General features: G+C 38.9%; 1 protein-coding gene across 5 annotated transcripts in view; it reads right to left on the bottom strand.

Moving 5' to 3' along the window:
- C1GALT1 (core 1 synthase, glycoprotein-N-acetylgalactosamine 3-beta-galactosyltransferase 1) overlaps positions 1 to 12,185 on the bottom strand; it is a 39,327-nt gene extending 27,142 nt beyond the window's left edge. For 2 of the 5 annotated variants that reach the window (XM_042918375.1, XM_042918383.1), the window contains exon 1: positions 11,948 to 12,182. In XM_042918375.1, coding sequence (XP_042774309.1) covers positions 11,948 to 11,954 — 7 coding nt within the window. In that variant the 5' untranslated portion in view covers positions 11,955 to 12,182. Of the gene's footprint in view, positions 1 to 11,370; positions 11,568 to 11,947 lie in introns of those variants that run through there. The other 3 variants (XR_006197071.1, XM_042918391.1, XM_042918402.1) reach the window with 3 other exon arrangements.
- Between the last annotated feature and the right edge of the window lie 12,608 nt (positions 12,186 to 24,793).

Genomic DNA, 24,793 nt, shown 5'->3' with positions numbered 1-24,793 from the left:
TAAAAAAAATCCTTAAAAAAAGACTAGAAAAATATGCCAAAATGTTAATAATTTCTCATTTCTAATTTTAATTCTAACTTCTAATATCAGTGTTAGGAGTAGGGGCAACTAAGATTTTTTTCCCCACATGTTTCCAAGTTGAGTTTAATGAGTATACATTACTTAAGCAGCTATCAAAAATTATACTCTTGTATCCCTTTAAATACTTAATTAGTGAGGACCTCAAATAGCTTTTGTTTTTATAGGTTATATTCACTGATTAGATTTTTATTAGAAATTAAAACATAAAAAGTTTTTAAATATTCATTTATTCATAAGTAATAATGGCAAACGCACTACCTGTTAACATAAATAACATTTTATGGAAAATATTTTATTTTATAAAAAAATGAAAGAGAAGAGTGGCATTGCTTTAAATTTTTATAAATCTCAGTATCTGGTTTAATAGAAGACCACTGGATCTAGAATTCCATATCTCCTTCTGCATTTAATTTTTTTGCAATGGCATATAACATGTAGCTTCTTAAAAATCTGACTATACATTTATGGGAGAAAGAGTGAATTAAAAAAGCAAATATTGATATTAGTATCATAATTTTTTATTTTATAGTCTTCGTGAAAGGGTCTAAGAGATCTCACTTTCCCTGGACCACACTTTGAGAACTGCTACATTATTCTGATAAAAAAAATTTTCTCCAAAAAATATTGAATGGTGGGTGGTAGCTTGCTGGATCATGAAAAATAGGATGGACGCTTGAGAGTTTTGATTTCTGGGTGAACAGAACCCAAAATGGACCATGCTATATTCAGCCTCCCTTTTTGATACAAACAGTAATACAAATCGTTAAAATAGTTAACTACTCAATGCAAAGGAGACTCTTCTGTTCACAGAATGTAAACTACCAGAAGGCATAAAATAGTATCTTTCCTCTCAGAGTTACCAACTATGATGCTTCCCACAAGATGATAGTGCAATAAACATTAGCTGGCTTGAAATAAGGGAGCAAAGCATCTACCTCTTTATTCTTCTCCCAAACCCCCAAATCTGATTATATCTCCACATCTATTTTATCCCTCCAAAATGACACTTTTCTCTCTCCAGGTCTTGATCATTTTTCTCCATGCTCAGGTCTTTTAACTTCTCTTAACCAACAACTTCATAGAGGCTTCACACAGCAGTCTTGTTTAAAAAACATGTATTTTCCAATGCCACAGGATGAAGTCCATACTTCTTACCTGGTACAGAAGACTGGCTCTAGTTTATCTTCCTGCTCTCTTATTTCTCATACTCCCTTATCTGTAAAGAGCAGTCAGCCATTCTCCCGTTTGCCATGACCTTTCATATGGATGACTTCAGCCATTCTATTCTTTTTGCATGGTGTGCCTTCCTCGATTTTGTCTACTGGATAGATGCCAAATTCTTTCAAGGTTTCTTAGTTTTGGTACTTTCCATGATCACTTTTCCCTAATGCCCATGGTCAAATTAACTGCTTTCTCTCAAATGTCTCCTTGTTCCTTTATTCACACCTCCTACTATGTATATATCATACTGCATAATAGAATGTGCATTTCTTCCCCACTAGACTAAGAGGTCCTTAAGAAAAATGGATAGGTTCTTATCTCTACATCTCTAGCACCTAACACACTCTCTGGCTTACAAAAGGCATTCAAATGTTTGCATGTTTGTCTTACTGAAGGGAGGAATACAGGTGAAATGATTTCTGCAAACAGAGATCTATATACCATCTAATTTACTAAATAAAAAAATCATATATGGATCCATCATTTGAAACCTAAAGGCATAAAACAGACATACAATATGAACTATATTCTTTCCTTTGACGTATCTAAACTCAAATTAACTATAATAGACTTACATATTAATTCTGAGACAGAGACACTAAAAGCATTTTCTAGTACTAATTTATTAAGATTATAGAAATAGAAAATTAACACACAGCTGTCACCTAATGACCCTGACGTATTTTGAGCATGGTTACACAACCTTAGTGCTAGAAAGGACCATGGAATTTTATGAATCCTGAAAAAGCATGTAAGGATAAGAAACAATAAACATTCCAAAAATTATATAACAGTTCACAACCAAGTTAAAATCAAATTGTATTGTTTTAAGCTATAATTCTATTTTTAAAAATATTCCCACAATTTCAGATTCAGAAAATCAAAAGTGAGAATACCTTTTTGTTACTGTTCCATGAGAACATAAATATTTTTTTGCATACTCAAGCTACAATAATCAAAATAGTGGCACTGGCATAAAGATAAGACATATAGACCAATGGAATAAAATAGAGAGCCCAGAAATAAACCCTTGCATTTATGGTTAAAAGATTTTCAACAAATGGACCAAGTCCATACAAGAACAGAGGGCAGTCTTTCAAAAAAGGTGCTCAGAAAACAGGATATCTACATGCTAAAGAATGAAACCAGACCCTTACCTAACACCATACACAAAAATCAACTCAAAATAGATAAACGACCTAAACATAAGACCTAAAACTATAAAACTCTTAGAAGAAAAAATGATATTGGAATTGGGAACAATTTCTTGGATAGGACATCAAAGGCACATGCAACAAAAGACAAGTAGTCAAACTGGCCTTCATGAAAGTTTTAAAATACTGTGTATCAAAAGACACTATCAACAGGGACACCTGGGTGGCTCAGTCAGTTGAGCATCTGACTTCAGCTCAGGTCACCATCTCACAGTTTGTCACCTTTGTCAGCCTAACGATATATACCCCTGGTAGTCTACCTCTCTCTCAAAATAAATAAATAAAAACTTAAAAAAAAAAAGACATTATCAACAAAGTAAAAAGGCAACCCACAGAATGGAAGAAATATCTCTAAGTCATCTATCTGATGGGGGATTAATATCCAGAATACATTAGAGAACTCCTAAAACATAACAACAAAACCAACAAAATGGGCAAAGGACTTGAACAGACATTTCTCCAAACAAGACACATAAATGGCAGATAAGCATGAGCATGTTGAGGATGAAAAAGATGCTCAACGTCACTGATCATCAGGAAAATGCCAACAAAACTACAATGAGATACAATAGGACTATTGTATCTATTAAAATAACAAGTGTTGGTGAGGATGTGGAGAAGTGCAAACACGTGTGCACTGTAAGGTAAAATGTACAGCCACTATGGAAAACAGTATGATAGTTACACAAAAAATTAAAAAGTTAGAATTACCACAGGATCCAGTACTTCCACTTCTGGGTTTATGACCCAAAGCATTGGGAGCAGAGTCTCAAAGAGATATCTGTATACCTGTGTTTATAGCAGCATTATTCACAATAGCTTAAATGTGGAAGTAATCCAAGTGTCCATCGATGGATAAATGGATAAGCAAAATGTGTTATGTGCATACAACGGAATATTATTCAGTCCTTAAAAGAAAGGAAATTTTGACGCATGTTATAACATGGACGAACTTTTGACATTATGCTGAATGAAATAAGCCAGCCACAAAAAGACAAATACTATATAATTCTATTTACAGGAGACACTCAATTAAAACCAGAGAGATAGAAAGAAGAATGGTGGTTGCCAGAGACTGGGGGGAATGGAAAGTTCTTGTTTAATGGGTATAGAGTTTCAGTTTTGCAAGATGAAAAGAGTTCTGGAGATAGATGGTAGTAATGGTTGCACAACAATATCAATGTACTTAACACCACTGAAACATACACTTAAAAATGGTTAAAATGTTAAATTGTATGTGTATTTTATCACAATAAAACATTGGGAAAAAAAGAATCAATGATAACAATGCCGATTTTCTCCAAATTAATCTATGTATGTAACATCATCCAAACTAAAATACAAGATGATTTAAAAAAGTTAAATAACTCGGTAAGAAACATTTAAAAGCTTTGTAAAAATAAGCATGAGAATATACCGGGGAAATTCTGGAAAGGGGTGTGGGGTCAGACTAAGCTTAACGGAGTCACTTAAAATACAAGATTTTTGTGGTAAAAAGTTATTCTTAATGTTTGAAAAATAAATATGTGAGTATAACTGGGAAGTTCCTGAAAGGAACACTGCAGGATGGAGAGCAGATGAATCCCACCAGAGATTAAAATATATTACCTACAATAAACAGTGATATAGTAATTAAAACAATTTGATATTCATGCTAAACAGACATATCAATTTATCTATGATTCTGTAAAGAAAAAAAATTTTAATGCTTATTAATTAGTACTACAGACATAGTGCTGAGAGACTTCTTTTCTTCACAACCACACTGTCAGAACTAAGCTATCTGAAAGTATATGAGCGAGACTGGAACATCCCATTCTTGTATGGATGATAGATCATTAATCAAACAGCAACAGGCTTAATTTCCAACTCAGAATTTCAGATAGGGTATCCCAGACACAACATTCCACATTTATCTTAACTGTGTAGTCTCTAAGGAAATAGGACTTTGAGTTTGCTTCTCAGCCCAGCCTGATGTTAATTAACCCCCTGACATCACAGCCTTGCTGTACTTCAAACTTATCAAATATTGCTTCATTTAAATTTTGTCTAAACTCCGCCCTTGTCCAAAATCCTATAATAACCCTATCCCTTCTTTATTTAGTAAAATGCTGACAGTTCTTCTGGTGTGTGGTCTCCCTCACAGATGCAAGTTAATTAACCTTTGTCAGCCTAAAGATATATAACCCTGGTGGTCTTTACTGGATCAAAATAAAGGGTTTATTTAAAAAAAAAACAAAAAACAACAACAAAAAAAACCAACTATGTATGGAAATTTAATACATAATATACATACTATTTTAAATCAAGAAAAAGATGGCTTAGTCAAGTAATGATACTGAAATAATCTTTCAGGAAAAAGATAAAAAGCAGCCAGCTGAATACCTACTTTCTTTCAAATTCCAAATGTTTCTAAAATTTCAATATTCTAAAAAAATGAAATTAAAACAAAACTAGAAGAAAACATCATTTACATTTTTTAAAAACTTCGTTTAATGTTTACTTTTGTGAGGGGGAGGGGTGGAGAGAGAGGGAGACAGAATCTGAAGCAGGTTCCAGGCTCTCAGCTGTCAGCACAGAGCCCAAAGCAGGGCTCAAACACACAAGCCATGAGATCATGACCTGAGCCAAAGTCGGACATTTAACCGACTGAGTCACCCAAGGCACCCCACTTTATCATTTTTGTACCATGAATTGAGATCTTCTCAAAACTCAGAAGCTATGACTATAGGAAAAGTGAAATTATTCATTGATTAAATTTCTGGCAATGAAACTGCTGGTTCAAAGACATGTTCCTATATAAAATGTTGAAAAAAAAAAAAAAACTGTACAGCAAAATTGCCAAGAAGTATCATAACAAAAAAGACAAAAGATTAATATAAAAACAGATAAAGTTAAAACAGGCACCTGGGTGGCTCAGCTGGGTGAGCGTCCAACTTCTGCTCAGGTGATGATCTCACAGTTCGTGAGTTCGAGCCCTACATAGGCTCTGTGCTGACAGCTCAGAGCCTGCAGCCTGCTTCAGATTCTGTGTCTCCCTCTCTCTCTGCCCCTCCCCCACTCTCACTGTCTCTGTCTCTCTCAAAAATAAACATTTAAAAAATTAAAAAATAAAATAACAGATAAAGAAAACAAAGGATTTGCAGAGAAGAAAATACAATGGTCGAGGATATTCAAATTCCACATTAAAGAGGAATACCTGGGTGACTCAGTAGGTTGAGCATCCAACTCTTGATTTCGGTTCAAGTCATGATCACAGTATCATGGGATCAAGCCCTGCATCAGGCTCTACGCTGAGCGTGGAACCTGCTTGAGATTCTCTCCCTCTCCCCCTTCCTCTCCCCACCACTCCCCACCCCCTGGCTCTCTCTCTCTCTCAAAGAAAAAGAAAAAATTCACATTAAAGAAAACTAAATCAAATGCAGAGATAGTGTTTTAACCTATCAGACTGGTAAAAATGTTTAGTAACACACAGTAATGACATGGTAGAGAAAACTGGCACTCCTGCATTCTTTCTCACAATACACATATTTACCGTCTTTTGGAAGGACAATTTGGCAATATATTTTAAAATTTTTAAATGAGTATGACCTGACCCACCATTTCATCATCAGAAATTTCTCTTATGGGGGCGCCTTGGTGGCTCAGTTGGTTAAGTGTCCAACTTTGGCTCAAGTCATGATCTCACAGTTTGTGAGTTCCAGCCCTGCCACTGGGCTCTGCACTGACAGTGCAGAGCCCGCTTAGGATTCTCTCTCTCTGCCTCTCCCCCACTTGCACTCTCTTTCTCAAAATAAATCAATAAGCTTAAAAAAATTTTTTAAAAAAATTTCTCTCTTATGGACAAAAACAAAGTCGTCTGCAAAAATGTTCATGGCAGCCATTGCTGTAAGATGTTTGCTTGTTGATAAGGAACTAGTTAAATAAACAAACAAGGTACATCCATACCACAGAATACTCTGCAGCTGTCAAAAACAATGATCTACATGTGCTAAGGAAAATCTTTGCACATTTGGCAGATTATGATTTTTTTTTTGCCAGTAATGTGTGTGGCTACTTTTTAAATAAGAGAAATGTAAAGAAAACAAATGGAAAAACCCAAACTAAAACCATAGATAAAAAATGTCTACACAGAAAAGAGTACATTTTCTTTCCCATCTCTCTGTGTATGTTGCAAAAAGGGTAATGTCTACATCAGCTTATACGTATGTGCATCTTTTACTTTACAACAAAGAGATGATGTCCACTTCACCCTTTCAAAACTATTTTCTCCCATAACACAACTTCAGTCATTAAAACTGTGTAAGATAAAGATTTATTTTTATATTTTTTTGGGAGTGTGCAGCACAAGGGACAGAGACAAAGAAACAGAGAGAGAGAGAGACAGAGAGAGAGAGAGAGAGAGAGACAGAGAGAGAGAGGGCATCCTAAGCAGGCTCCATGCCCAGCATGGAACCCATGACCTGAAAGGAAATCAAGAGTCAGATGCTTAATCTACTGAACCACCTACGTGCCCCCAGAATGATCTATCTAAAATGAAAAGCTGACCAAGTCACTCCATGAATTCTCCATGGAGCCCCACTGCCTATAAGACAAAAACTAAGCATCTTTAATTTACATGATATATATATAGGCTCTCCTTGATCTAGACTCTGTCCAGATTTCCAGGCTCATATTTCAATACCCCATGCCTTATAATTTACTCTTCAGTAATCCTGAACTACCTATACAGTTCACTAAACATCCCAATGCAGTGGGCTCCTCTATTCCTATTGTCTCCTCTGTCTACACAATACTGTCTTCCCTTCACTATCTGTGCCTCAACCTCTCTAAGTCCCATCAAGCCAGTGTTTTTTATTGGCACAACTGACACCTTGAGCTGGATAATTCTCTCTTGTGGTGGCTGTCCTGTTCACTGTAAGATGTTTAGAAGTATCTGTGGCCTCCACTCACCAGACACTAGTAGCACTCCCCCTGGTTGGGACAACTAAAAAGGTCTCCAGACGTTGCCAACTGTCCCAAGCAACAAAATCAGCTCCAGGAACCACTCTACTAACCTGTTAAAACCTGTTTATCATATATATATAAAATATCTAAAGAAGAATATATAAAGACTAGTTGTAACATCAGTTAACTTTGAGGCAGGCAACTCAGTGACTGAAGTAACTAGGGAGGAAAAAACCTTATTTTTCACTACAGTCCTGTATGTTTTTCATCTTGTACCTCTCTTCTAACCTCTCCACGGCTACCACCCTAGTCCTACCACCCTACCATTCCTTTTCTTCCTTCTCCTCACCCTCCCTCTTTCTCTCTCAACTAGTATAACTGGATCCTAATCAACTTTTCCCTTTACAGCCTTCTTTCTTCAATCCATTTTTACCAGTCCATTTCACCAAAGGGATCCCTTTAAAAAGACATTAGTCATTTGCTCAAAATCCTTCAGGGTCTTCTCAGTCTCACTCAGAGACAAAGCCAAAACCAGTAAGATGAACTTGAACGGTCTGCCATCCTATCCTCACTCTTCTTTCTCTGATATCTCCTCCTAGTATTTGTTTTCTACAGTTCAAAAACGAACAAATTTCATAAACTCAACCTACTGTTTCCCTTGCTGTGTTCTCTCTGGACTCCTTGCTGTTCCTCAAACACATGAGGGTCTCTGCCCCTGCTGTTCTGTTGGGAACACAACTCATCTACATAGTCACATGGCTCACTCCCCAACTCCTTCAGGCCTTTACTTCTCAGGGGGTTTTCCCTATTCTTACCCACAGCACCTACTAACGTCTAATATATTACATATTTTACTTACCTTGTTTATTGTCTCTTTTCTCCATCTTGTTCATTGATTCTCAAATCTGAGTCTGCATCAGAATCATCTGAAAGTCTTTTTAAAACAGTTTCTGAATCAAGAGGTCTGGTGGGGGCGGGGGGGGGGGGTGTGTTGAGCCTGAAAATCTGCATTGTTAACAAGTTCCCAGATGATGCTGATGCTGCAGATCCAGGGACATTTTGAGAACCAACATTTTAGAATATAAGCTCCTCCAGGACAGAGATTTGTGTCTGTTTGTTTTCCCTCTACAACCTGGTTCTGAGTCAGCAGTGAGATAAGTAAATGATAAATAAGTAAATTTAGATGTCCCTACTCTGTTCCCACCACACCCTCTGATTTGGTCTGCCCTATGGTGCTAAAAATTTATTGAACACTGTAAAAGATAAATGTGACCTATTTGGAAATGGGGTCTTTGCAGATGTAATCAAGTTAAGATGAAGTCATCAAGGTGGACCCTAACCCAATATGACTGGTATCCTTATAAAAAAAAGGCAGAATGCCATATGAAGAGATACAGACAAAGAAAGAACGGAGGGGAGTGATATAGTGGCAAGTCAAGGAATACGAAGGACTGCCAGTGACAGAAGCTCAGAGACATGAACAGATTCTCCCCTACAATCTAGAGACCATGGCTCTGCCAACATTTGATTTCAGACTTCTAGCCTGAAGAACTGAGATGATGAATTTCTATTGTTTTAAATCACTCAGTTTGCCATACTTTGTTATGGCACCCCTAGGAAAATAATACAAGGACCAAGAATGCAAATTACTACACCAAACCATATATAATTTCAAATTTGGCTGTATCTAATTTCCACCAGTTCAAATGTTTTCGTGCATAGCTTTAGTTGTAAACTAACCAGGTTTCCCATTTCAGAATCTCGCCAACCTAATATTGCTTTTTCCTGCCTTTAATATGTGCCTTCAACGTGCAAGGCAGCTCATACTACAGGTTCTAGATAAATTATTCAGATTTTTTGGTTTCTCCTACTTTCTTACAGGCACCTCTATTTAACAAATATCAACTTCTTTATATATTTTTCTCCAAGGGACACTTCTTTTATTCACACATTATAGATTTTGGTACGTATTTTCTCCTTGGCCATTCATTCGAATTAGTTGCAAAGTGAAAATTTAAGTACACATTAGATATACATTTAGATTTTTTTTTTAATTTTTTTTTTTAACGTTTTATTTTATTTTTGAGACAGAGAGAGACAGAGCATGAACAGGGCAGGAGCAGAGAGAGAGGGAGACACAGAATCTGAAACAGGCTCCAGGCTCTGAGCTGTCAGCACAGAGCCCGACCCGGGGCTCGAACTCACAGACTGTGAGATCATGACCTGAGCCGAAGTCGGACGCTTAACTGACCAAGTCACCCAGGCGCCCCGATATACATTTAGATCTTAAGATAAAATGCTAACTTCTTTTTTGTAGAACAATATTCCTTTTCTTTCTTCTCTTTCTTCCTTCTTTTAAAAGAATGACCTTAATCGTAATGAATTTGGAGCAAAAAAATTTTGTCATACTTTTCTTCCCACCTTGTTATAGTTTGTACACTAGCGTCTTTATTCAAATCTCAACAAATGTTCTAAAAGTAAAATGGTTGTATTAGGAAGCTTAAAATTTTAAATGAATGTGAAATGAATTTCACCAAGTTGTCCCTTTTCCATTTAACATTTGTTTACAGCTACAATGTCACAAGAATTCCAATCAATAATTTCATCACACAAAGGCTCTATTTTAAATTACCATGGTTTACAAAATCTATAAGCTGTAAAATGCAATTTTTATCTTAGGGAGCAAAAATCAATATACAAATAGTAAACAGCATTAAAAGGACACACTTTTGTATTTCTATGACTGGGTGAAAATTAATTCATTATATGTACCACTAAATAAGTTTGTGATAAAATTCTAAGAATTTCTGGATATTAAATTTACTCAGAAATACAGACTAGTATAATCTATACCAAAAAAAAGCATATTTAAGAAAAACTGTATCTATCCTATCTATGAATATCAACCACAAAATATTTTTTAAACGCTGAGGCCTAAATAAAAAGATATAGAAAAACACAAATTACAGGCATATTTGAGAGAGATTTTTAATAGTTCTCCACCAGTACTTAAACACCATGCTCCTTTCCTACGAAGATTTTAAATGAGTCATACTTTCCTTACTAAATCACTGTTTTACTTAACATATGGTGAAAAGAGTTAACTGTTTGGTAACTTAAAACTTTATATTCACTTAAATTGCACATCAATATATACTAGCTAGTGGAAAACAAAATAAGTATAGTTTACTATATTCAATACTCAGAACACACAGCATCATGTGCATCAGGCTCACTTGACATTTATCTGCTAAGGGTATGGAAAATTGTTTAAATATCTCCTAAAACTTCAAGTTCCCACTGTCTAAACCTACACCAGAATTAAACAAGTTGAACTTGTGCACAACACTTGTTCCTGGCACCCAGGCCAAGCTATCTATATATTCTATGCTTAACTTTTAGTAAATGAGCATATTTCTGTCCAGGTCACTTTGGCCTAATCACTTTAATGTGTTAAAGTTCTACCTTTATAACTAACTTTTTAATTCATACTGAAGTCAAATCATGGTTAGCGTAATAGTTTCCAACCCGAAAAGCGTTAAAAAGATATACTACAATATCTATAACGAATTTAGAAAACTAGATATAAATCCAATCAACTTTTCCAGAGCATGTGGTGCCTTCTTGTTTATTATTTAAAAAAATAATAAGAGGAGAGTAAGAGCTAGGGAAGAATAAATCCCCACTCCCAAATTACATTCTTCTTTTAAGAGTATGTAATTTATCCAAATTCGAAGGCGTATGGCCAACTTGTCAGCACCTACTACTCACACACTCGCGAGGGGGTGCCGGGGGTGGAGAAATAAACTCTTTGCCTCCTTCTCTACCGTGCAAGTGAGCCAAACACACCTGGCTAGCTCACTTTGCCAGAGGCAGTGAAATTTTAAAAAATAAATCAGCCACAAACCTGATGATCCAAGAAAGCCCCGAGGAAGTCCCCCCGGCACTTGGGGAAGACGCTCGCTCGCCAGGCACTCGCGCTGCCCGGCAGCCCGGCGGCTCTCGATGAAGGTGGCCACACCTGAGCCCCGAGTCCGGCCGGACCCACAGGTCGGAGGAGGGGGGCGGGGCGGGGACCGCCCGGCGGGCAGGACCGCTAAGTGATCCCGCCGCTACCGAGACGCAGCTCGAGTCTCACTGCCGCCGCCCGACGGCGGGCAGCGCGCGAAGAGGAGGTGAGGGGCACCAGAGGGCAGAAAGGAAGAACCCACCACCAAGAGGAGGCTACTCGTCAACAAAATAGCGGCCCGGTGGGCAGGCTGCCCCAATGGCAGTTCACAGTGGCGCCGGGAGGAGGAAGTGCCCCGCGCCTTCCTCAGCAGCTCCAAGTCCCCAGCCCCGGCGGCGACCCCGAGACACCTGTTTGGCTGCGCCCGGGTTTGGTTCCACCCTCCACGCTCCCCCAAAAGCACACTCCGAGCTGGGAGGACGAAGGGAGCCGAGACCTTGGACCCGCAGCCTGAGGGCGCCTCCGCCGGCCGTACCTGACATCAGCCGCGGCTCCCTCTCGCCCCTCCTGGGGGGCGGAGAGGGGGACGACAGGAGACCGGCAACCTTAGCTCCTCCCGGCACCGGCAGAAGTGGCTCGTGGCCGCTAGCGGGGGCCGCCCGCTGCCGCCCAGATTATTCCCTGGCGGCGGCGGCGGCGGCGGCGGCGGCAGCGGCGGCGGCGGCCGAGGCGGACCCAGCTCGCGCTCCCGCCCGCTCGCTCCGCCCCTCCCCGCAGCGCGTCCAGGCCGCGGCCCGCCGACGGCGCAGCCGCCACCCAGGGGTCTCCTAGCGCTGACGTCTCTGCCGCCGCACCAGCCCCAGGGAAGGGCGGAGCGAGAGGGGGCAGGGTGGGGCGGGGTTATGGCGACGTGCGGACGCGGAGATTGGCCGCCAAGCTCACGCCCCGCCCTTCTGCGAAGGGGTCTGGGAAGTCGGGTCTTCTATGAGCAGTAGTCGCTGCCCACTTGCGGCTCCTCGCTGCTGGGCTTCTCCTTCCTGGTCCTGGTGCTGGTTTTGCACTAGCTTCCGGACCTTGAGAGAGACTAAGCAGTGAAACTGCAGGGACTGAAGCTGGAGGTACCTGAGGGACCTCTGTGTGAGGGACAGGCTCTAACCCTGCAGAAGTCTTTTGGCCTCTAGCCTGCTTCCCGTTCTTTTTTCTCCTGTCCCCCACTCATCCACCCACCCACCCACCCCGTACTCTCTGTAGTCAGTATCTCTCTGTCCTTAATGAAAGGAAATACGGCAAGATGAGATATGCAAACGGGTGCTGGGTAACCAGATGTGTGAACCCGGAAGGGTTGAAAACATAGTGGTACCACAAAGCCTTCTGTAGCACACGCGGTTTGGTTCTGTCATTACTTCAGTGCTGCCAGGCAATAACAGGAAGAGCTTCCTTAGCGCTTTGTAAAACTCATCTTTCTTTTCGTTGGCCAATGGACTTTGAATCAGAAAGCTGTTTTTGGATTAGAGGGAGGAGCCTGTGAGCCACTGAGACAACCCCCACAGCAGTCAGGAGGTGGGGATAAGGTCTTGGCTTTAACCATCCCGTCTACAAGGCCTTAGCTTGAGGGTGAGAAAGCTATCCTTCCTTTAAACGCCTTCCTCAGTCAGTTCTTAAGTGCCTTTCAGTATAGCCTTTAGGAGTGTAGGCTCTGGGCTGCAATCTTGGTTCCTCCTATTTGCTGTGCAACCCTGGCAAGTTACTTAACATGCCTGGGAGAAATACGGAGCAATATATGTAAGTTCTTGTTCTTTTTCCTTTAATTTCTTTAGATTCAGCTCTACTGGAGTTTGCCATGATAGGCCGTTAATAGATCCAAAGGGATCTTACAAAAGAATTGAAGAACATCTAGTGATTCTTATTTAAACCTTTTATTTTTCAGATGAGAAAAACTGAGGTCAGAAAAACTGATAGACCATTTTAGAGGTGCAAGTATCCTGATGTTCAGGTTAGTACTCTTTTCCCCACACATCTGTCCAGACTTCTTTCCCTTCCACCCTTACCTGTATTCTCTTCTCTTTTTCCCAACCTGTGTTTGGTTAATTGCCCAGCCTTACCCCCTTCCTTTCCACAACTACTGTGAAACAGGAAAAGGAGACCCTTCCAGAGGTCACAGTGTTCCAAACAGAAAGCAAAACAAAAACTCAAGATACCTTACCTAATTTTAATTTTATTGAAAAAAATGTTTAATTGTACTGAAATTTTTAATGAGTAAGAAATAACTTTGCTTTTTCCATTGAGCAAAGATAAGAAACCATTCCAAAAAGATAAGTTCAGCCATTGCATGTCTAAAAAAATTACTGGCAGGAAGTAATATTGATATGAACAAAAACTAGATCAAGTCAGCCCCTCCCATCCTATTGGGTATTTTTGAAAATAGCTGTTATTTGTATGAAAACCATACATAGTTATTCAAACAAATAAAAAAAAAACAACCCACAGATAAGCAGTTTTAAAAATGTGTGTTACATTCTTCCAGATATAAAGAAAAACACATAAAGACATAAAAATACAATATTTCATAAACTGGATCTTATATAGTTCTTTTCTCACTGAACAATATATCATAATTAACATCATTTTTAAAAGTTGCGTTGCCTGTTAAATGGATGTACTATCATTTATCTAACCAGTATTCTATTGATATTTTGGTTGTTTTCACCCAAATTTTTGATATTATGAACAACTCTGATGAACTTCCTTTTGCACGTACCTTTGCACAACTGTATAATTATCTCCTTGGACAGATTCCTAGTAGTGACATTAATGTCAGCCAATTCTTCAATGTTATCAACTAGAAAAAAGAAAATTGTGGTTACTTTGAAAAATATGCTTTATATATGAGACTCACAATGACTAGATTCTCCCATTTGAAACAGATAAATCTTGGACAGTATGTTTGTTTGTCTGGTGTGGTGTTTCAATAATGTGTGTCAAAGCTCGTTGGAGCAGGATAATGTGTGTTGAGGCTCCTTGGAGCAGGGCGGTAGACACTGCTAGTTGTTTAAACCAAAATACTTTCTTCCTTACTAGCAGAACTCTGATATTTTTTCAGGGTGACAGTGTGTCTAATTAAAAGTATTTACTTCTCGGGGCGCCTGGGTGGCTCGGTCGGTTAAGCGTCCGACTTCGGCTCAGGTCATGATCTCATGGTCCGTGGGTTCGAGCCCCGCGTTGGGCTCTGTGCTGACAGCTCAGAGCCTGGAGCCTGTTTCGTATTCTGTGTCTCCCTCTCTCTGTGACCCTCCCCCGTTCATGCTCTGTCTCTCTCTGTCTCAAAAATAAATAAACGTGTTAAAAAAAAAAAAAAGTATTTACTTCTCCAGATTTCTATAAGCCATGACTGGCCATGTGACCTTTCAATAAAATGCAAATTGATATTGCTAGGAGAGGCCCAAAGTTTATGGAAGAAATGTCCTTTTAGCCATTGGACCTGTACCTATTTTTGTTGTCTTACCTGGAACAGTGACATGATGCTGGAGGTGGAGCATCCATATTTCAACCATAATAACCAAAGCCCCACACAGTATTAATAGTGTAGGAAGTCAGAGGTACCAGGGTTGTGATTGCTTTGGAGGGTCAGCTTATTAGCTCTGGACTGACCATTTCTAGATTTGTTGTTATGTGAGGGAAAATAAATCCCTCCTATTTAAGGTTTTGTTGTTTGGGTTTTCTGTTATAAGTACTGAATACAATTCCAAATTGATACAACACGATAGGACAAGTCATAATTTATTTGGCACTGTATGTAGAATTTTTTAACAGGGTGAAATAAAAATAAAGACACAAAATGGAAACAAATAAACAACAACTATAAAGAAGCCACTCTTTAATACACTTAGTTTCCTTTAAATACCTACATGTTATAATGAGGTTAACAAATCATTTTGTAATAATTAGATTAACTTCTGTAAATTAAATTATATTCACTGATATAGTGGCTTTAAAATATGTCCACAAGTTCTTTGATGCTTCTTCCTTCAAAAGGTGGAACTTAATTCCTCTCACCTTGAGATTGGACTGTGTTTAGTGACTTGTTCTCATGAATAGAATGTAGAAATGATGTAGTGAGACTTCTTAGAGAAGATCTTAAAGCATATGCCAGCTTTTTTCTTCTTCTCTCTCTGGGATTGCTTGCTGGGGAAAGATGGTTGTCAAGTCACAAGACTCTTAGGCAACTTTAGAGAGGCCCACATTATGAGTAATTAAGGTTTCTGGCCAACAGCCACTGAGGAACCAAGGACTCCTGAGGATAACCATGTGAGTGAACTTGGAAGCACATGCTCCAACCCTAGTCAAGCCTTCAGATGACTGCATCCCTCATCAACATCTTTACTGACCTTAGGAGAGATCCTGAGCCAGAACCACTCAGTTAAGCTGCTCCCAAATTCCTGGCCCACAGAAACTATAGGATAATATATGTTTGTTGTTTTAAGCCATTAAATTTGGGGATAAATTGTTATAGAGCAAAGATAACTAATATAGCTGGGTATAATAGACCCTAGCACAAAGGCTGACACATACATAGGTGTTTAATGATTTGTTGTTTGACTGAATAAGCAATTCGATGAAGAAGAATATATCTTTTTCACTTTAAAGGGATACATAAAATGCTGGTATTATTTTTGATCCCTGACACCTGTATTATATAAGGTTTTTGGACATGATCATAGAGAAATCACTTGTGAATCTTATTGCAATATAAACATCGATAACCCTGGAGGAAACATGTAGTGAATAGAGCAGTGGAACCCTTGAGACTTGGATAATGCTCCCAGTTTTATCACTGATTAGCTGAGAGGCCCATGGCAAGTCACCTAAACTCTCTAAATCTCAATTTCCCTATCCATGAATTGGGGAAAATAATCCCAACATGCCTCAAAAGGTGATTAATCACATTATATGTGACAGTGTAATTGAAAAGCATTGACATTCTTTTAATTACATTAGGCTCATGAGGTCTATCCTATTTTATTTTTAAGCAATTAAGCATTAAATATTTTAGGTGTGTACACCATGAAGACTTTTCTTTCAAGAGGTGATAACTTATTACTGATTTTACTGTGTACATTTATAAAATATTAGCATCATTCATAGTAAGCAGTAAGATTTAAGAGTATGGCGGGATGGTAGGTTATTATATGTCAGATCTCATTTTATTAGCCTGTTGAAAATTTATTGCACTTTAAAAAGAATACATAATTATGACTGCCTCCTTTTTCTTTTCATGAATTAATTTGTAATTGCAGTTGGGTGTGTGCCCCTCTTTGTGGTAACAGTGGTAGTTAAGCATACTTAGTAATAGACATACATTTAACCAATAATTTGGTCTGAGTCTAAGAATTTATCCTAGAGCAAAATTGTACCCAACAGCAAGAAAATAAACGATAGAATATACATCTTGCTCTTTCAGTGAGGAAGACTTGGGCACACAGGAAAGTCTTTATACAGGGAAACATCAGAGGTTATGCAGTTGTTGACAATGCACAGTTTGGTGTTGTGTATGACCCCAGAGGTAAATATGTGAGATGAGTAAGATAGAGCTTTAGTGTAAGATTCAAGTCCTCGTTATGTAGTGGATGAATTATTTAAATTCCGGGTGTTTTGTTGTATTATTCTTTCTTCCTTTCTGGTCTTCAGTATGACTCTAAATCAGTTGAAACTACCGGCTTAACTAGACATCAGGTTATTTGTAGTTGTAGATGACCCCTGCTACTTACCATCTTTATTAACTTGAATAGGAAGGAGAACTCTAGAAAAAAAAGGACAGAGCTGTCTTTTCTGGTGAGAGTGTGCTTTTCAACAGGGCTTCTTGTTTCATATTGAAACTACCTGGGGGGGGGGGGGGTGGGCACTTGGGAGGCTCAGTTGGTTAAGCACCTGACTCTTGATTTCCGCTCAGGTCATGAGCTCATAATTTGTGAGTCTGAGCCCCTCATTGGGCTCTGGGCCAACAGTGCAGAGCCTGCTTGGGATTCACTCTCTCCCCCCTTTCTCTGCTCCTACCCTGCTTGCTCTCTCTCTCTCTCTCAAAATAAGTAAATAAACTTAAAAAAAATAAAATAAATCTTAAAAAAAAAAAAAGAAAAGGAAAGGAAAGAAAATACCTTCCAGGATGATGTATTTTCATCCTATGGAAACTAAAAGAGCATTTCCAAACAGTTTTTATTTCTCACACAGCTACATCTTCACAAAATCTGCCAAGATTTTGAGACAGCTACAACATTAGAGTTATTTTCTAAATTGATTGACATGTAGAGGGGATAAAGGTGAAGAATGGAGCAGAGGAGGTGATAAAGAGAAAAAAGAAAGTTTAGGAAATACTTTTAACCTCATGGGAAGAGGACTCAGCATAACTCACAGCATATTAGTTTGAAAGCAGAGACTGCCACTGTTGCACTGAGTAACTTGTGTCATCTAGGGAAAGATTCTCAATTTATGAGATTAGGCTCTCTGGGATTACTTACCCTGTGTTCCTCTAGTTCCCTGGAATAAGAATCAGAATATTCCTTAATTGTTTTCCCTCGTGGTTCAACAAAAGCAGGACACATTTGTTGTAAATGGAATAGGTGAAGCTAGCTTTAGTTTAAAATCCCTAAGCAGTAAATTATAAGTGTGTATACTACTTCTTTTGTCGTAAAGAACTAATGTCTTCCACATTTTAGCTGCATATTGTGGCACACTTTTGTTCTCATTTCTTTTAAGTTGTATTTAAATGTGTACAAATCTAAAAATGGATTGTGATAGATACTTTGTTGGGTTTCTGCTCATCCATTGAGAAGGACCCTCTTCCTCATCTCTTTTGCTCCAATTCTCATCTACAGCTTGAATCCCCATAGTCCTGTTTATATGAGAGGACACTTCCTCTATTCTGGTCATAGCTGATTGGATAGACTTTGATCCTCAGAGGAATCTGAATCAATCAGATTCTCTGTTTTGAGAATTTGGAATTGGGAGAGAAGTCTTCGTTTCTGTCTGTCGAACACTAAAACTATAATCCAGAGAGGGACTTGTAACCCAGACATGTAAATCCAAGATAAGGGAAATCTACTCTGGAGAGAGAGAGAAATGAAGCAGACTATCTGAAAAGGGTAGTAACCCTGATCTGTGGTTACCTGATCTTCTCTGGGAAGAGAGAGAGTGAAAGGGGAGACAGTCACTTTCTAGCTTTGTGCAGATTTCCTCTGGCCATCATACTGCAAGTGGCCTGACTGCTCTGGAGTTCTGTGGATCCCTACACTGTATTCTTCTATTAAATTATACTTTGTTTCTTGTTGTTAGTTTAAATGGATAATTTTTCCATTCTTTAAAATACATTTCTAATAAATCTCATTTTGGTTAAGAGAGATCTAAATAGTTCTTTTCATTAATAAGAAGTGAAAAGCATTGTGAAAACTTTGGTCTGAAGAATAACATAAGGCTTATGAAAAAATGCAAAAATTACAGTGTTTTGCATAAGAAGAACATAATGGCAGAGTAGGAAGTTCCAAAATCTCACTCTCCCACAGAAACATCAAAAAATAAGCAGAAATGGTCAGACCCAATCTTGTGAGAACTCTAGAAAACAGTTAAAAGTTTCAGTAAGCACTGTAGGGCCACCTGGGTGGCTCAGTTGGTTAAGCCTCCGACTTCAGCTCAGGTCATCATCTCACAGCTTGTGGGTTCAAGCCCCACGTTGGGCTCTGTGCTGACAGCTCAGAGCCTAGACCCTGCTTCAGATTCTGGGTCTCCCTCTCTGTCTCTGCCCCTTCCCCTCTCATGCTCTGTCTCTCAAAAATAATAAATAAACATGAAAAAAGAATTTTTTTTTAAAGTTTCAGTGAGCACTGTATCAAGAAAAAGTCACCTCAAAACAGTAGGAAGAGCTTGTGGTCATTTTACATGTCTTTCCCCTACTCTTTCCCCTGTATGAGGACAGTCTTACAATATCAGTACTTTTAAAGGGGCAATAGTCTTAAGTCAGTAGTCATAATGCCACGGAAATCATAAAGAGGCAGAGTCTTAACGTGTAGCACTAAAAAAATAGCAGCTACCCGTGTTCCCAGTGTGCCACTGTTTCCCTGGTTCTGAAGGGACCACACTGACCTTGTTCAGAATTGTATGTCCCAAAATTCATATGTTCGGGCCTTAACCCTCAGTGTGATTGTAGGGCTTGTAAAGAAGTGATAAAAGTTAAATGAGGCCATGAGGGTGAGACCCTCATCCAGTAAAGCTAGTGCCCTTATAAGAATAGACACCAGAGCTCATTCTCTCTATCATGTGAGGACACAGAAGGCAGCTATCTGCAAACCAGAAAGAATCCTCACCAGAAAGTGAATTGGCTGGTACTTTGATTTTGGACTTTATATACTCCAGAACTGTGAGAAATACATTTCTGGTGTCTAGGCCATCGAGGCTGTGGTATTTTGTTATGGCATCCTGAGCAGACTAATGTGGGACAGCCTCTGATGCAAAGTATTCTGCCCTGTTTTGCCTAACTCAGAACTCAGGTGAAAAAGCTTGAAAACACTGGACACTGAATTAACAATCGGCAGACACTGGAGACAGAGATTACAGTTGAAACATACAACAGACTGCCCAAGCCAAAAACTAGGTAAAGTTTCTTTGCGAAATTAGGATGCTCAAAAGCAACTATGTATATGAAGGGGTTGGGGGGTGGGGGAGTGGATTTAGAAAGCCATGTGTATGCTCAGGGCAAGACATACTCTGAATTCACCCGAGAAGACCCTATGCTTTCATCTTGGGCTGATCCCTTGGTACAGTGAAATCTGGTAAGTTGATGGAGGGCCCTGGCTCAGATCCAATTTGCAAAGCATTCAAGGATATTTCTGTTACAACACTAGCTGAACATAAGCCAAGGAACAGAGACTTCAGTGACCACAATGACAAGGAATACAGTCTACAATAATAGTTTGGGAAGGGCATTTAAATCAACTGGCTGCTACAGCCTTCAACAACCAAAAACATAGTGAACCTTGTGAAAGGGGAAGAACCTGACTTCTAGTTACCGCATTATAATAGTCAAATGTTTAGTCTGACCGAAAACATTGCAAGACATACAAGCAAAGTATAGCAAATTCAAAGGAACAAAACCATCTGTGAGGAATTACTAGACAAAGATTTTAAAACAGCTGTCTTAAATATGCTCCAAGAACTAATAGGAAAAAATGGACAAAGAACTAAAGGAAATGAGGAAAATAATGTATGAACAAAATTAGAATATCAGTAAAGAAAAAGAATTATGAAAAGGAACTAAAGAAAAATTCTGGAGCCAAAGGGCACAATGGCAACAAGTTGGACAAACTGTTGGCTCTAAGACAAAACAGCTTTTATGTAGAAGATTCTGGCCTGGTCCCCCAGCAGGAGATGGTGTCCCTGAACTCAAATCATAAAATTTGTCATGGTTTAGTTTCACGGAAAGATCTTGTGTTTTGGCTTAAGATCAATGTGTTTGAAGTATAGCTATAAATAAAAGTAACCATGACTAGCATTACCACTTGAAGTGGAGAAAGCTCTAAGAAGGAAGAACTCAGAGTTTAGGATTTATATAATTTCTGATGCTTGCTATCATATTAGGCACTATAGTAAACACTTCAGTCATTAGTTTCTTTTCATCTTCACACCAACCCTCTGAGGTGTTATCAACTGATAAAGAAACTGGTTTCCCAAATGTTCTCCTGCCATTTCCCACTCCACCTCATCTCTAAGCAACCATTGACCTGACCTGCACTATAGATTCGTTTTCAGTTTCTAGAATTCTATAAATAGAATTTATAGGAAGAACACAATGTGTGTTTTATCTGGCTTTTTTCATTCAGTACAATTACTTTGAAACTAAACCATGTTGATTTGTTCAATAGTTCATTCCTTGTTATTGCTGAGTCGTGCTCCATTATAAGGATATACCACAATTTACGTATCCGTTCACTTGCTGATGGACATTTAACCCCAATTGTTTCTGACCCTAAACCCATGCTACACCCTTGCTTACTGTGTGGTCCTGGGAAACCTAATTATTCTCTTTGACCCTCAGTTTTTCTCACTGTAAAATGGCAATAGTATTTCTCCCCCACAAGATTGTTATTAGTGAGAAAACATGTGAAACACCTACTACTGTTCCTGGCATACAGTCGGTGCTTATAAATATCCATTTTCTCCAAGAAAGAAATATCTCCAGAAGGAAATGAGAACAAATATAGCAGTATGTGTCTTTCTGGAGTCTTTCTTCCCGCATTTTCACCTCATTATAGGAGACTTCTCACTGCAATTTTCCCTGCTTGTATCTTATCAGGACTCCATGGACACGATGTTCCCCTTTTCTCTCTAATCCAAATATGGACACACGTTATTTTTCTTATTCTCATACCATAGCTGAAATAGAGTGATTGTTTTCACAAAAATTAAGGGCTAAATTAAAAAGGTATAATTACATAAAACCGAGCGGTGTCAAGGCTCCCAGATGCATGCTTCTATCCCAAACAATCCCAGCAGGGTAAGTCAAAGAGCTTTGGGTTGTTTGTTTGTTTTTTTTAACATAATTTCAGATTTTACAGGAAAGTTGAAAGAATAGTATAAAGAATCTTGATACAACCTTTTCCTTGATTATTGCTTTACAATTTTTTAATTTTTTTTTTTTTTTTTTTTTTTTGCTTTACAATTTTGACAACTCAAACTATTCTCTTATTCTATTGCCTCCAAAATTTGGGCTAATAGTGGCTTTGACAGAAAATATTCAGTTAGCTCAGTATGAGAACAAATATAACAACCATAACAGTTCCAAAAATTGCTTACTGAGTACCTGATAAATGCCAGACTACCTGCTGGATGTTTAACTTGGATCCTCTACTATTCTAAACCCTGTAAGGCCAGCACTATTATTATACCCACTTAATAGATAAGGATATTGAGACAAAGGGAGCTTTAGGATATGGCCCAAAGTCACACGGATCTTATGGTACTGAATGCAAATGAAACCAAACAGATTCCTGTACCTGGGTTTTTAATGCTAATTTTAAAAATCAAGTGTCAGCAAACTACAATGTTTGGGCTAAATCCAGCCCACAAAAGAGCTTTATATAGTCCCAGATCTGCTTGTACAAGGATTAGCATCCTCTCACACAGACAGATGGGCACAACCTGGTCTGAGCTACTTCCTAACCTGCCTTCTGTTTTTCAGTTATCTGGCCGTTTTCTCTCACTGACTACCGGGATTTCTTGCCTTGCTCACAGAAAAACACAAGCCTAAGTTCTAACTAACTGACACCATTTTGTCCTTTTACTGAAGTTCTCAAGTCTAAAGGCGAGGTTGATCTTCACCAGGCTTGGGAATTCTTGGGACATTTTATGATGACTTACCCCAGATACTTTAAATAATAAAAGTGATACTGGACATGTGATCAAAGGCAGCAAACCTGAGATGGATGTTGTAATTGCTTTGCTCTGATCCCCCTTCAGGCCTGAAAAATTTATTCCCCTGGCTATTCGAAGTGCTGCCAGCAGCCAACCCCAGCCCTCTCAGGAAACTGCCTCAGGTGCAAACACCTGCCTTAACTCAAGGTCACGACTCCTCTCAGGGCACCCACATGCAATGACTGATCAACATGAGGGTGTGGAAAGCCGGCCTCCTGCCCTCAACCTGTAATATTCCCTAGGGCCATTGCAAGAATACAGTCTTCCATAGAAAGACCACACAACTTTTTCCTCTGCACAGTCCTGCTTCCTTCTCTTCTCTCTCACAGACATTGATCTCAAAAGCAGTTCCTAATAGACTTTATGCATGCTGATGTCTATTTCAGAGTCTATTACCTGGGGAGCCCCCTCCCCCCATCCATGATAAAACCTAAAGCAAGAGGAGAGTTGTTTCTCAACCCCCTTGAAATCCAAGCTCCTTTTTTAAGTGTCTAAGGTCAATAGGTGATAAATTTTGAGTGACTCCTGCCTACCTAGAGTTAGTTCCTGCATTGACATCAGTGTTCCACGTGAGAAATGAAGACAAATAGACCCAGTGCAACCTGTCAGTCTTGTTCTCTGTCCACAAATGAGCCCATAATCATTTCACCATGCTGTTCAATGTTGACTTGGACAATTACTGGTTTTTAAATTTTTCATCTTTAATTATAGATAGAATTTTGAAATACTTGCAGCATGTCAGCCCTCTTTATGACCATATTTTCCTTAAGGTAAACCTCAGTAAAATATTCACTTGCGCACATATTTTAAGAACACTTGAGGGGGTGCCTGGGTGGCTCAGTCAGTTAAGCGTCCGACTTTAGCTCAGGTCGTGGTCTCAGGGTTCGTGAGTTCAAGCCCCGCTTGGGGCTCTGTGCTAACAGCTCAGAGCCTGGAGCCTGCTTCGGATTCTGTGTCTCTCTTTCTCTCTGTGCCCTTCCCTGATCACACTCTGTCTCTCTCTCTCTCTCAAAAATAAATAAACATTAAAAAAAATAATAAAACACTTGAAAGATCACATACTAGAGACAGTTTTGCTTTTTTTTTTTTCTGATGTGTTTTTCTAATGTTTCCATGGTGACACAACCTGATAGAGTAGTAGATATTAGACAAAATGTGTTCTCATCCTTGCTCTGTTATTTACTAGCTGGTTTTTGAGCCTCATGATTCTCACCTATAAAAGAGAAGTAATGATGCCTATCTTTCATAGTGATTGGGTTAGTTGAATGAGAGGATGTTTACACAGGGCCTACCATATTCAAGTATTCAATAAATGGTAGCTATTTTAATGAACAAGTATAATAATGACATAAGTGAATTGGCTAAAAACTTTTAAAGGAAATATCTTTTCAACAAATATTTCAATTTATTGCCACATTTTTAGTCCCCTAGTAGCAAATATTAATTGGAAAACAAAGATATTTACAGATTTCTATACTGAAATGCACATAAATGATCTTCATCCAAGGGTCAATTATCTCTAGGGGCACCTGAGTGGCTCAGCTGGTTGAGTGTCTGACTCTTGGTTTCAGCTCAGGCTATGGTCTCAGGGCTTATGGGTTTGAGCCCCACATCAGGCTCCACAGTTGGCAGCTCAAAGCCTGCTTGGAATTCTTTCCCTCTCCCTCTCTCTCTGTTCCTCCCCTGCTTGTGCTGTCTCTGTCTCTCTCAAAATAAATAAATAAACTTTAAAAAAAGGGAGGGGGTAGCAATTATCTCTAAAGAAAAGAAGTTGAGATAAGTGATTTGAGTCTTTTTTTTTTCCCCCAGTGGTTAGAGCCTCGTGAATCTATGGATTAGGATGACCCTCCAAAAATAGAAGCAACTATTTCTGGGAATTTGAATCTCTGTCTGTTGAGGGTGGCTGCATGTCAATAGAATTCTAGTT

This window comes from Panthera leo, chromosome A2 (genome assembly GCF_018350215.1).
Source record: "Panthera leo isolate Ple1 chromosome A2, P.leo_Ple1_pat1.1, whole genome shotgun sequence".
NCBI classification, from domain to species: domain Eukaryota; kingdom Metazoa; phylum Chordata; class Mammalia; order Carnivora; family Felidae; genus Panthera; species Panthera leo.
This window is presented reverse-complemented; position numbering and strand designations above follow the sequence as displayed.